We start from the raw sequence: 15,031 nt of genomic DNA on the forward strand, positions 1-15,031 counted from the left end.
ATTTTCTCCCGCTAATCTCGCCATCACATATAACATTCAGTTTTCAGACATAGTAACATAAATATACATATACATTTCCCAATCTCCCTCTTCCATTTTGTCCTAAACCCACACATATAAACACACACAAACACAAAATGACTCTACCTCAATTCTTCATCATTTACTCTATCATCATCACCTTCTTCTTCTTCTTTTGCAACTCCACTTCCACTCCTCCTTCATCACTATATGGTAACAACATTTTAACTTTAACTTTACGAGTTTGTTTGCGAATTGTACTTTTGAGGGAAAGAAAAAGGAAAACTGAAAGCTATCTCATAAGAGTATTTCTTAGTCCAATCTTTAATTTATCTTCATTCCCTTCCAAAACTCAACTCGTAAAAAGATATTCTCACTTCTCAAACTAACACACTTCCTCTTCTTCATTCCTATTGATAACAGGTTTATCTTACCACATTAACTGCGGCACCACCACCAACACCACCGATTCCTTCAACACTACCTGGCTCTCCGACCGCTTCTTCACCGGCGGCTCCACCGCCGTAGTCTCAGAACCACTCCGCTTCCACCTCCCTTCCGAACAAACTCTCCGCTACTTCCCTTCCTCCTCCTACGGCAAAAAAAACTGTTACTCCTTCCCTTCCCTCCCTCCTTCTTCTCGCTACCTCCTCCGAACATTCACCGTTTACGACAACTACGACGCCAAGTCACGCCCTCCATCCTTCGACGTCGCCATCGCCGGCACCATCCTCTTCAGCTGCCGCTCCCCGTGGCCGGAATCCGTCGCTCGCGACGGCGCTTACTTTGATTTGTTCTTTTCCGTCAAGAACTTCACCACCAATCTTTGTTTTTACGGTTTCGCCACCGATGCTCCGATCATTTCTTCCATGGAGGTCATTGAAGTTGACCCTGCCTCCTACGGTGCTGTCTCCGCCGCCGGCAATATACTCGTCAACTATGGCAGAATTTCTTGTGGCTCAAGTGATCAGTGGGGCCCTGGATTTACCCTTGACACTGATCGGTTCGGCCGGTCATGGCAGCCGGACATTGATTTCCGAACTCAGGTTCATGGTTCTGATTCTGTTCATGTTCTTTCGACGGAGAATGCTATAGATGGCACTGATCGGGAGCCTAATTTTTTTCCAATGAAGTTATACCAATCTGCTGTAACGGTTTCTGAGGATGTTTTGGAGTATGAATTGAGTGTGGATGCGAAGATGGACTATTTGGTGTGGCTGCATTTCGCGGAGATCGATTCGAGCGTGAAAAGTGAAGGGGAGAGGGTTTTTGATGTGTTGATTAATGAGAGGAATTTGAGTAGAATTGATATATATAAGGAGGTGGGAAGTTTTGCTGCATTTAGTATGTATTACACTGTGAAGAATTTGAGCAGTAGTGTGTTGAAGTTGAAATTTGTAACTGTTGTTGGTGCCCCTCTTATTAGTGGTATTGAGAATTATGCATTGGTTCCCAATGATCCTTCCACTGTCCCTGAACAAGGTTTGTTTCCTCGATTTTTGAGATTATTGATTTGTTTGTTTCGGAAATAGATTCTCTCCAGTACTGGAGAGGCCAGTGCGAAATAGGATGATGACACGTGGCAATTTTTTTTTAACGACTACGATTACATGTTATTTTCGATTAAAATTAAATAAAAATTCTTTAAAAAATTCTCAACCTCATATTCCAGTACTGGAAAGGGAGTTGAACTCGTTTGTTTCCTCAAATTTTGAGATGATTAATTTGATTCATATAAATTTAAAAACATAATAGTGTTTTAAGAAAAGGGTTGTTCACTTAATGATAGAAATGTTAGTATATGATTGAATAAAAAAAAGAACGTCGTAGGGTACATATGGGGAGGGTATATGTACATAATTTTACCCTTGCAAGCGGAACACGACTATTTCTAGGATTTGAACTCATGAATTCTTGGTCACTAAGCAACAACCATACCGTTGTGACGAGACATCAAACAATATGAATTCTCTAACTGTTGTCTAGATTGATGGAAATAGATGAAATGGAGTGGAATGAAATAAAATGGTATGATAGTAGATGTCTTTGCATGATGGTTTAATTCAGGATGGAATAGTTCCTATACCTCTAATGAAATGGTTCCATCCAATACCTCTATTCTCCTTCCCTTTGAGTTTGGGGATATGTAGTGGAATAAGATAAAAGCAACTTACTATCCTATATTACACTTAATTTCATCATAAATTATCCAAGCTGAGTTACAGTAGGCAGTAGCTTTATTCCATTTTATCCCATCCCATTCCACTCTTCATTGAATTCTCAAACATAGTTGTCTCAGCCTACATGGTTTGACTGATTGGACTAGGAAGGTGGATTGGTCTAGTGGTGGGGAAAACAGACCCTGATATTGCTTAACACAATACCATAAAAACGTGTTTTATATTTGTTTTTCTTTTGACATATTACCTAAATTTGTGTGAATGGATGTGATGAATTGGTTATTTTAGATATGAATTGAAATATATATAGCTAGTTATTGATTATTTAGGTGCTTAATGTGTTTGTTTGCCTTTTCTTTCTTAGTTTTTTGGGTGATATTTATTTTCTGATGTCTACGCTTGGGTACGCTTGGGAAAGAGGGATATTATAAGATTTTTGTTGGCTGAACTAAAGAGCAGACCATACAGGAATTTTGGGTGACTTGTCTTGGACTTTCTTTTTGTAGTAAGGGCCATGAAAGCATTGAAAGATTCGCTCCGCGTTCCTGATAGAATGGGTTGGAATGGCGATCCTTGTGCTCCTTATTCTTGGGATGCTTGGGAAGGAGTTACCTGTCTTATGAATAAGGATAAAGCAGTTCTAGTGATAAGTGAAATGTAAGCATTATTTCCACTTCTCCAGAGTTATTGGTGCTACGTATACAAGGGGACTAGGAGGGTCACTATAAAGCCACTTAAGTCTTAATAACTGACATGCCATAATTTATGCATGATATCTTCTTGCGATATCATTTCATCAAAAAAAGGTTTCTGATTATTTGTTGTGCATAGCATTTTCCTTATGATTAAGTTGTTATTCCCTCTTGATGAGTCACTTATATGTTCACTTATTTAATCTTGCTATAAAATCTTTTAATAATTGACATGACATACTTCATGTGCAAGATTATTTGTAGGATGGATTCCATATGCAGACGTTGGTTTAATCTTATATACATATGATATGTTGGTTTAATCTTATATACATATAATGTATTGGTTTAATCTTATATATCATATATTTTTTGGTATACCCTTGGTTATACCAAAAAAATGATATATTGTATGAACATATAGCATTTTCATTGTATGCTACTTGTTCTGCTAATGACCTATGGGCCTACGAACACTACTTCCTGCAAACACAATGGTAGATAATTGATTATGGGCTCAACTCCTGCTTCACAAAAGCATATTTAAATTACTGAACCAAAAACAGCGGAGGAAAATGATCAAAGTTACACATTTTTCTTGTTCAAACAATAGTTTTATTCTTTCATTTTCTTTCCTTTTCAAAGCTTTCATTTATTTATTTGTTCACTTTTTTATTTCAGTGATCTTGGAAGTCAAGGCTTGAAAGGATATATAAGTGATGAGATTGGTCTTTTGTCAGATTTGGTAAGCCTGTAAGTATCAGCTACCTAATTTTGCCTGATTATGAACCACATGCGGCTTTGATGTTTAAGCTTAACATTGTATTAAACTATGATGCAGTAGAAAATTGACTTAGATCTGTAATTATTTTCCCCATGATTTGTAGTACTCTGGTTTATATGTTCTAGGCTTGTAGCAATTATTTGTATTTACGTCTGTAACTATTTTCCTACTAACAAAGAGATTGACTTAGATCTGTAATTATTTTCCCGAAGTTTTATATTTAATTTTTCTTTATCTTATCCTTGTACATTCTATTTAGAACAATATTAACATCCATTTTTCAAATGATCATGCTTTAGTACTTCCAACTTAATTTATCCATTCATTGTAGTAACTGGTAAGTACAGTATTTATGCTCTGATCTGCTTAACCATGGTGATAGAATCACGATGTGAAGCAGCACCTTTTCTTAATCTATTTGTTTATCCTTTATCGTCATTTGAATTTCTTAGATATTATATTGCAAACATCAATTTTATATCCACATTAATAATCTATTATCAAGTGTTGCTCTCTATATGCATGTTTGCCAAACTTTTGTATCCATATACTATATACATCTTCGGCAGCATGCATCATCTGTTTTCCCATATTAACTATGGTAGTGTTCATATTGGTTTCTGTTACTGATTGGTAAATTCTCTTTAATTTTACAGGAACTTGAGTTCTAATTCCTTGGAGGGTAACATACCTTCTGCACTAGGCCAAAAATCCCTTATACAACTGTAAGATCATATATTATCTCAGTTAATTTAGTTATTCTATTGACATCTGTTGTTTGTAGAATTTATGCAAATACTTAACAGAACTCGCTTGAGTACTTTTTTGTCTGATCATCAGATTCTAATATTTCTACCAGCTGTGAAGTCATATTTGTATGATATTTCATGCATTTACTTCTGTCTTAAAACGTATATATTCAGAATCTATGTTTTTCTGTCACAAATCATTGTTAGCTCAAAATGGATACCATTTAAATTCTGTAGCGATTTTCAACGTTGCATGCATCCACCTCATCTATTAAAAATAATCTGCTTAACCATGAGGTGTGGCTCTGTCGGCATATGAAGCTTTATGCGGGCAGTCTTTACCCATAGTCAGGGGGTTTGAAACCCACTGGGAGCACCTTGTGGCTAGCCCAGGACAATGCTTAAGATGAGGGTTAGTCCCTCACCCAAAGGATCTCAGGATACCTATTTGTCTGGCTCTTACCAAAGAAGAAAATCTATTTGTTATTTATTTGATATTCTATTTAGTTTCTTCGTAATGTTTTCTATAGGGATTTGTCCAATAATCAGTTAATGGGCTCAATACCTGATAGTTTGGCATCTTCAAGTCTGAGGCTCGTGTAAGTATTAACAGCATTGTTTAATGTGACTGTCTTGTACTTACTTTGTTAGTGTCATGACAATTTGTTTTTGTATAATCCTTCTTTTGTTTTCTGTTTTTGGAGACATGTAGTCCCCCCTCTAGTTGTCCCCCTTAAAATATCCTTTTTTGTCAAAAATGGTGATGCTGTAATGCTTTGTGCTTTTATGAAAATAATGTCATTATTGTCATGATTTTGTAATTTGACTTCAAGTCATAACTATTAGTCATTTTTTTTAGTGAATTAGATTCTCAAAATTGTCTTGCTGTCAATATAATTTTCCTGTGTCTGGTGTTCTTGTGTCTCTTATCATTTTGGTATCTTAATGCTTGCTTTAGGAACCTTATTATCATTGATTTTCAGGATATGCAGGAGGTCTTAAAATGGTGTCCCTTTTAGTCTCTAGACAAGTTATTCTTACTTCAGTTTGTTTTTCTAATTCATATTATCATCCCAGGCTACTAAATGACAACTTATTGGAAGGACGAGTGCCAGAGGAAATTTATTCGGTTGGTGTGCATGGTGGTGCTATTGAGTATGTCACTTTAATTTGTTAGTCTACTCTGCCTGGTTCTGCATAATGATGTTTTCAAATTGAATGCTGGGTAACTTCGCTTGTATATGTTGCTCCCTATTTGTGTCTCTTTGTCTATCTTTATTTCCCTCTGTCATTTTGTGTCTAACTAGTTTCATCCAGGCCCATGTAATCTCTGATCAGCATTGAATGTTAAAATCAGCTTAAGCACATGTTTTAACAAAGTTTCTTTTGTAGTTCTGTTTCTCACAAAATAGTATCACTATCACCATCTATGTCAGTTCTGACACACAAAAATGGCACAGATAGTGGTAGAAGTGATGTTATTCCGTCTCTCCAATTGTCCATTGTTGCTTCTACTATATTATGCTATTTTTGGTGTATGGATATACAAGTTGCATAATTCTTATAAGCCAAAATAAATCTGATGATTTACAAAATGTCTTCTATTTTGACTTGCCCTCAATCCTTTTAAAGGAATAACTAAACTACTTTTGTACAGTAGTTATGAAACTTATGATGCTGCATCTGTTAGTTTTACTGCGAAATATGCTTATAAAGACATAAATTAATTACAACCCATGGCGAACTGTCAGTTTTGCATGATCTGGCTAAGATTTTATCTATCTGAGGAATTAATCAACATTAGTTGTTAATTGTTATCTAACTTGCTCGGGTTATAATAGATGAAAATGATATATATCACCAAAGGGTTGTGTGATAGTGTACATGTGTTGAAGGTACAATTAAATTGTAATTGTATAATCCAATGAGAGACCATCTTTTATATATGTTCAATTTGATTTTTTGTCCTTCAGTCTCTCTGGCAACAAAGACTTGTGCGGTGTACCATCTCTGCCTTCATGTCCAATGTTTTGGGAGCATGGCGGATTATCCACCGGTGGCAAAATTGCAATAAGCTTGTCATGTCTTTTTGTGTTGTTTGTGATACTGTTGGTGGTATATTTCTACATCAAGAGGAAAAAGAATGATTATGACTTTGGTCTGCCTCCGGAATTGATGTGTAAGTATTATTTCAATAAGATTCTGTTTCTGTCAAGCTTTTTTATTTATATCATTCTGGTGCTAAACGTAGTGTTGCTTTAATAGATTTACCAAATTAGTTTCTGCTCTTTTCTGTTACTCTTGAATTGCATATAAACATATAATATAAATATACTTTATAAATAGTGGGTTAGATTTTTTATGCAGTACTTCTATTTGTACGTGGAATGAATAATGGAAACATCTTCCATTAAATTGATTTTACTTGGGGTGTAATGTTTGTCATTCTAATCTTTGACATGTGTTCAGTTATTTACTGAAGGTGACAAAATATCATTTTGATCCATGTACATACTTAATAGGAATTTGTAAAGTTGGAGCAGAAACTGGAATCTTATACCATATCTTTATTTGATTATTATTTTCTCTAACTAGAGTCAATTTTCAGAAGCAGAAAGCCATCTAAAATCATGTTAATCTTTTTTATCGAAAATTTTGTTGTAGACTTTTATTGAAAGTGTTTAACTTGAGCTGTTTAGATTCCATCCAATGACAAGAAATGTTTGGTTTTATATGAAATGTTTTAATAAAACAAAACCTATAGATGGATTTTTTATACATAAACCCAGTGCTAATTGTTGACTATTTTTATTTCATGGCTTCTTTTTCAGCATTAGCTGCCAAGAGAAACAAATATCAGAGGCAGAAATCTTTGATGCTTCTTGAGCTGGAGAGTCAACACGCCAAGGGATTTCCTTCACCTTTTACTCCACAATAACTGTTTTTAGATACCAATTGAAGATTGATTTTCTTAGTTTTCAGCTAAACATATAAGAGAAAGTAATTGAATGCTAGAAGCTCAATACATAACAAGAATGTGATAGCAATGCCACATTAGGGAAAAAAACTGGTTTCTGGGGTATGATTTTCTCCTACAGCTATTGTCATATTGTGAATTCTGCAAGCTACATGTTTCCATGCACTGTGACACTTTCCTGAAGCATCATAGAAATGCATATTCCTGGTTAAATCCATAGCCCCTGTACCTGTTGATGAATATATGTGATAGGAATAAAAAACCAACCAATCTATACAATTTGAATCTGAAGTTAGTGCCCAGTTTTTCATGTTACATCAATTCTGCTTGATTATTAACATTGTATACTGACTTATATAGGCAAAATGCAGTGAGCTTTTTTTGGATTGTGCTACCTGTTTCATATATTCATACTAATTAGTAATTACCAAGTAAAGCATGATAATAAAATTTCATATTTTTACTCACGAACACTTCAAATTCATTTGTTCAATTTGCCTAAAGTACAATTTAGATTTAGATTTATAATTCCTGGCAATTAAACTGTTCAATTGCAATTATCCTCATCCAGCATTGAGAATGTGGTTTAGCAAGATGATTGGTGTGTTACTTATTTTACATATTTAAACAACTGATATTTAAAAGTTGTGAGAAAGCATTTAAAATGTATACAATTATTTCAATGAAATAATCTTGCAAACTTTAAATAGATCTAACATGTATCTACATACTACATACTCCCTATTTTCTAATTAATTGAAGATCTCATGCATTTAAATAATTTATTTATATGATAAAATGCAGAATTTGGTTAAAATTTTGATGTGGTCAAATGAAGTACGAAATAGAAAAGATCTTCACACGCCCTTTTGAAAAAGTTTCCACTATCATTGTCAAGGGCAGTGCAAAAGACCCACCACTTATTTTTTGGTGACTTTGCTCAGCACAAGTTGAATTGTTTTCAGATCTATATCATTGTTGCCCTTCATGAATCATTTTGATTATTCTGCAAGTATTTCATAACTATTCATTAATATTGTGGTACTGGTAACATGTATGAGTTGGACAAGCACAACAAGTTCAACATGAGTGGGACAAAAACTTCAAAGGTTGTCGGCATAAAAACCTTGTTACTTGTTTTAGAGAAATGGACCCACCTTACATGCTTGCCTCTTCAGTTTTAAATTTATTAATATGAAGATATTAATGAAATTATTAGTCTTGGACCATTACTTCTCAATTGTTTCTCAACGAAATGCAGTAACTAAAGCTAGTAATGACAACTCATTTAACAAAGTTATTAATATTAAGGAAATGACAACTTGAGTTATTCTGCAGACTTGTAGTTTAAAAAAAATTGTAGTATTTGAAAACTAATTTTTAGAAAACTAGTCGAAGCAGTCAGAAAATGATAAAAACTTTGAATAAGCATTAAGCTTGTCAGCAAGTCTTACAAATCACATTGTGCACTATCAAATAAAATAGAGACAATATGATAGTAAATGTTAGTGGTATTCCTCATAGCAAATGTGCCAATGTGATGTTGCTTACTAGTATTCTTGCTTTACTGAGCACAATAATCAAGATTATGTATTTGGATCATTGGGCCTATTTTCTATTCATCCCAGGATGAATACTGGTTGAAAATATTGTTTTACATCACACATATAATATGTAAGGTAAGACCGTCTATATCTATATTTTCGAGAATCTACTAGGTGAGAGTAATGAGCATTAAGCCGCTTTATCACAAGATATAAATCACATTTCAAACTTACAAAGAAGAATTTAAATGGAGTTTTGAAAGGACTAACCCAAAATTATGAACATTAAAGCAAGTGTGGAATTTGACTTTCGACAAGTATACAACGATTACATGACTTTAAAAACAAAAAAATTTAATAATTTATATTCCTTTGTCTGAAACATTTTCTCTTCCAGCTATGCTTTGACTGAAAAGACGAATTCAAACTCAATAAGCGGAGAACTTAATTATATAACCAGACTTATCTAATAAAATAACATCAAGTGTGACTTAAACTTTGCACTATCATTGTTCATGTTTCGAACCCATTGTTTTTATTGATTCCAACCTATATTAAACACTATTGTGAACCTAATTCTATTATTTATTATGAGTGTATACAGTTTTCCTATTAGCTATACGTACAACCATTGACGGAGGTTAACCAAAAGTATAATAAGGCTGTAATTAGATTTAATAAAACATATTATCAAAGTTCTCCAATAATAATCATTGTAAAGAAATTGAATGTGATCCTGAAGATAATATATATTGTAAAATAATAATAATAATTAACAATTAAATATATAAAGTGTTATATTTTTTTATTTTAAATACTTAAACATATAATTAATGGAAACAAAAGTAGTTTTAATTAATGGTTTTTCCATATAAATCATTATATTCTCTACCTGAAATTCATCTTCTATTCTAATGCATAATCTTATCTTGATTGTGGTGATCCCTGAAAATGGATATTTTGTAAAGGAGGGAGTAGAAGAGACAAAAAGAAATATCTGTACCATTCTATATGTCAAGGCTTTGTAATTGCCTAAGAAACTATTATCATTTAAATTATCGACTAAATTTATTGTGTTTTTATCAATTACAAAGTTTTATAACATGAATTGATATATGAGGTGCGACACTAGATTTAGTCCACTTTAGAAATTTTAAGAGATAAGATGAAATAAATCATTTGATCACACTTTTTGTCAAAATTTTGCATAATTCAAAAATGCTTGACAGGATATTCAAATTTGAAAAGTTGTTCAATGAAAAAAAAAATTATAGCCACTTTTTCTTCAAAATAGCTGAAATTATTTGTTCAAGGGCTTATTTAAGCTCTTGGTTTATGAAAATTCTACTTGTTTTTGTTTCGGTCTTTAAAAAAATGACTATTAATGACCCTTAAATGTTGAAAAGTTTTGATTTTAGTCTATACTTAAGGGAATCTCTATTAAGTGTTGATGTGGCTAACAAAACAACACATTAGCCTTGCTATATGTCTTAAGTGATGTGAGTTGGCCAGAAGTGTTTTTGGTCCCTAAAAGTTGTCATCTATTAATGAAGAGACAAGTATCACATAATAATATATAAAATATAATATGTAATAATATTTTTATCATTTTATTTATTATGAAATTATTTTTTTACTATTGAAAATATGAGGAAAAACAACAATTTATCTCTTGAAAGAGAATTTTTGTTCAAAGTTTAGTGTGTTTTTCTTTAACTCCCGAGAAGTTTTCTTGATTGCAATTATTAGTTCTTAAATGTTTAAAAAAATTTGATTTTACTTTATACATTGACAATATCCATTAAGTACTAAAGTTCTGCGTGATTTGCTTTTACTTGCGAGTTCCAAAATATGGAAAATTTAATATCACATTTTGTGTTGCATTTTGGTATTATCCTCATTTTTATTTAACATTTTTGCCCCTTTCACATGATATTTATAGGTGTCCAATTGTGAATTTGAGCCATTCCTTTATATTGTTTCTTTGTTTAATGGATTTAAATCTATCTATTTTTAATATTGATATTTTAGGTGCTATATATACAAATGGGTTTGGTGATAGGTACTCCCAATTTACTAATCCATTACTTAAACTTAAATAATTTCATTGTATACTATTCCCATGATTGTTGTAGAATATAAAGCTGCAAAGGCGCTTTCCATTTCACCACGTTTGAGACTTGTTAAAACATTGTGTGACAATCTGCATTGTTTGAGAAGATAGAAAAAGGCAAAGTCAAGTTGAAGAAGTGAGAGTTCAAGGTTTGAAACGTGGGAAAGAGAAAGATTAAAAAATTGAGAAAAAAATTACACAAGTCAGTTTTACACGTAAAGATTTGTACCTAACTAACTATTTACGATCAAGTCATCATGCACTAATTACAATGATTAATTAAGCAAGTAATCGTTGAAGATATTTGTTGAATATTACTTCAAGTGATTAATATATAATTTTATATGGTTCAGCTTTATTATAGTCCAATTAGGCTTTGTTTTTATTCCTTTCTTTCTGGTAAAGGTTAATAATGCCATATTTTCTGACCAAAACCTAACCAAACATCATTCCCTGGTTATATATCATCCCACGTAAAGAAAGGTCTCATTCATTTGAAGATATTAAGGCATAAAATCATAAGTTTTGTTGACTTTTTCCGCTGTACAAAAACTGGGACTGTCTTTTAGCTAGAGTGAAGATTTTCCAGATAGATCATATAATTGCTTGCTTTAGATCAATTTCTTGAGTTTTTATTTGATATTTAACAAAATTCGCAAGTTGAGATGTTGGTTGACCAATACCAAATGTTGAGAAGTTGCCATTGTCTAAACCGACTTCTATTCTTTTTATTTTGTACGATATTCAGAAGTCAATTTAGGACAAACCAAATTTTAAATTACCTAAAAAAACTGATTTTAATAAATATGAAATGAGTTAATAGAAAGATATAATAATTTTTTATTTGGCTACATTCAACTAAAAATCCCAAAAATTGTAATGTACTTATTCAAAACCGTATTTTTATTTATAAATTATTTAACAAAAAAGAGTTAGATACTAAAATACTAAAAACAATTACTGAAATACATTTCTTTAAACCTTTTCTTAATGTATGGTTAGGTTTGCCTTGCAAAACTGCAACAATCTCAGATCATATGGTACCAATTTCATAAATGAAAAATAATAATTGAGTGTATTAGACAACCCTATTGACTTGGTTGACCTCGATATACACGTTCAGGAAAAGTCTCCTACTCCAAATAAAGAATTGCGCCATACAAATTATGTGGAAATTTCTGAAGGAATCAATTTACATCAATTATTTGTGCATTTCTAGTACATTTTGGCATCTTCAACAGTGGATGAAGACTGAAAAGAGAGGCTTATCTACGAGACACGTTGGTTTTTGTCAAAAGTTATGCACGTGCTGGTTAAGAAATTAATTCATTATTATTTTAAAATGATCAAAAAATAATATTAAAACAATTAAATTATCTTTAATTGATATTTATTACATAATAATTGTATTAAAAAGTCACTTCAAAACTGAACAGATTACGTATTAATGAGAAATTGAGAATAATTAGTTTTACTTATATTGGAGAAATCAAGAATTGTGGCCATCTAGGACAATGAGTTGTATTGTCCAGTTCAAAAAATTAAGACTAGTCTTCTATTACTTTAAATGGAAAGTCTTCGAAATTGGGTGGATGTTGATATTATGATATAAATAATTTTTTAACAATCTAAATTTGATTATTTTTTAATAAAATATTATTAAAAATTATCCAATAATTTTTTTCCTCATATTTTATTATAGGAGCTAAGCCCCAAAGAAATCTATGGTTGAAATGTATTAATGGTTAAGTACCCACCTGGGTGAAGGCTTTATGTTTGAAAATATAGGTTCACAGAATTCAAATCCCATTTTATATCTATGGTCCATTTGTGAAAACCCTATTTTATCCCTACCCCTAAACCGTGTTTGAACTCATTTTTAGAGGTGGGCCATAAAACGGCGTTCAAGTACAACACCTTCCACTTGTCTAAGTATTATTAGAATTTGTATCAACACGTTTATGCGTAGCATGTCGGCAACATAATCTCAGCCTCTGACTCTTACACCTTTATTAGAGTAACTCCACTTGTGCTTAATTTCTGCTTCTCAAATTAACTTATTAGACTAATTATACGATACTTGTTATAACAATCACATATTCTAAAATAATTATTTTTTTATCAAAAAAAGTAAGAATATATTTTTGGTGGTATCAAAAAAAGAATCAACTTCTAACTTTAACCGATAACTAATAATTTAGAAGAAAAACAAATTTAAAATATAGATAGTTATGAAACTCAACAATTCAGATATAATTCATACAACTCTAAAAAACTCTAATTATAAACATGACAAAATAATTTGCATAAAATTTATATTTTAATGTTAAGGCTTGTATTGGATTGGGTGTATTAAACCTACTAGCGCATATCGTAGATCATGCAAGGTCGTGACTGATAACCACAGTGTAAATAATTGCCTAGTCAATTAAACTTAGGGCTAAATTATCCTAACTCAGCTACATAGTTGAATTCGAAGATAATTGTATTAAGAGTTTTATCTTTTTCAAATTATTATTTTCATTAGTAATTAAATTTTTATTGGTATGCTAACATAGGGAAGTGTATATAGAAGTTTCACTCTTGCTTTATTATCAACTAAGGTTGTGTTAGTTAATAACCTTTTTGTACCAACATTATTGTGCAGAAATATTTCATTAAATTTCAGTTTAAAAAAGACGTAAGAATCATTTTGTAAAGCACTTATCCACATAATCTTTCTTATCCACATAAACCAGCTTCAGCTTTGTCAAAGCAACTTTATAATTTAATGCATATGCCATATGCAACAAGCCTTAAAAAAATGGAACAGGGTGCATCATCTGGTAGTGCTTCACTGCTTCATAGGAAGGTTCTACTTACATTCTATTCATATTGATTGGGTAAACCAACGAAAACAAAACATACAGCTGTGAAGTGCATTGTTTTCTAAAGCAACAAAAAATAAGTTCTGCCAAACATCCACTTGTTCTTAAAAGAACATCATTGGCTTACATGTTAGCTGGCAGCTATATCTTTCATATACTCATATTATCTTAGTTAGATATAAAGATTTATACATGTTGGTGCAGCGAAAGCGATCTTTGGACAACATTGGATACGAACAATCAAATAATAAAATAGTAGAGATAAGAGAATAACACAAGATAATTTCATAACGAGTTCAACTAATTGTGCATTTGTGCCTATGTCATTGGGAGCGTTGAACAGTTACCAATATATTATTAGAGAATAGAGATTACAAACACTAACATAACCATACTTTTATCTGCTGCACTTAATAGCAAGAGACCTGAGACCAATATATAACATTGATATTCTACTCTATTATAATATTAGACAATGTGAAACATCATATAATAACATGTTTCAATATACTCACTAATACATATTCATTACATTATCTAACATTCATTTGGAAGAGACATAGATGATCAGTACATACATTTTTCCTCTTAAAAATATGTAAAGATAAGTTAAGTTCCTAATTTTATCAAAAGTTATATTAATGAGTGGGGAATCACTTACTCTAAGAGTAAATTTTTTAAACTTACTCCTCATCCTAGCCATTAATTTTATGAACATCTAATGGTGTAGATCTAGTCACTAATATAAACCATTGTATTTCTCTAGAATTGATGGCTAGGATGAGGAGTAAATTTAAAAAACTTACTCTTGAAGTAAGTGAATCCCTTTCCTATATTAATATTCTAAATATATCCTTTTGTTTATTTATAGGGAAGTAAAATTTCTTGTAGTTAATTTAAAATATAATTATAAAAAAATATGTTTGATATATATTATTAAATACAATTTAAATATTATAAAATATTTTATATTCAGAGAAAAAACTTTCTAAAGAAATCACTTAATAACTATCATTAATACTTTTTGGTGATAAAGTAAGATAAGCATCACATGTTATTTTGGCTTTTCCAAGCATTGCAGTGGGTCACTGTACCCTGTTTGCC

General features: G+C 31.7%; 1 protein-coding gene across 1 annotated transcript; it reads left to right on the top strand.

Annotated features, from left to right (window-relative positions):
• LOC109341025 (probable LRR receptor-like serine/threonine-protein kinase At5g48740) lies at positions 1-7,870 on the top strand. Its single transcript, XM_019578814.1, has 9 exons — positions 1-234; positions 445-1,503; positions 2,708-2,858; positions 3,575-3,646; positions 4,334-4,402; positions 4,957-5,025; positions 5,504-5,581; positions 6,400-6,605; positions 7,258-7,870. The coding sequence occupies exons 1-9, from the start codon at positions 138-140 to the stop codon at positions 7,362-7,364; spliced, it is 1,908 nt and encodes a 635-aa protein (XP_019434359.1). The 5' UTR covers positions 1-137; the 3' UTR covers positions 7,365-7,870.
• The last annotated feature ends 7,161 nt before the right edge of the window (positions 7,871-15,031 follow it).

The sequence above is a fragment of the Lupinus angustifolius genome, unplaced genomic scaffold (assembly GCF_001865875.1).
Source record: "Lupinus angustifolius cultivar Tanjil unplaced genomic scaffold, LupAngTanjil_v1.0 Scaffold_330_12, whole genome shotgun sequence".
Taxonomy (NCBI): Eukaryota; Viridiplantae; Streptophyta; class Magnoliopsida; order Fabales; family Fabaceae; genus Lupinus; species Lupinus angustifolius.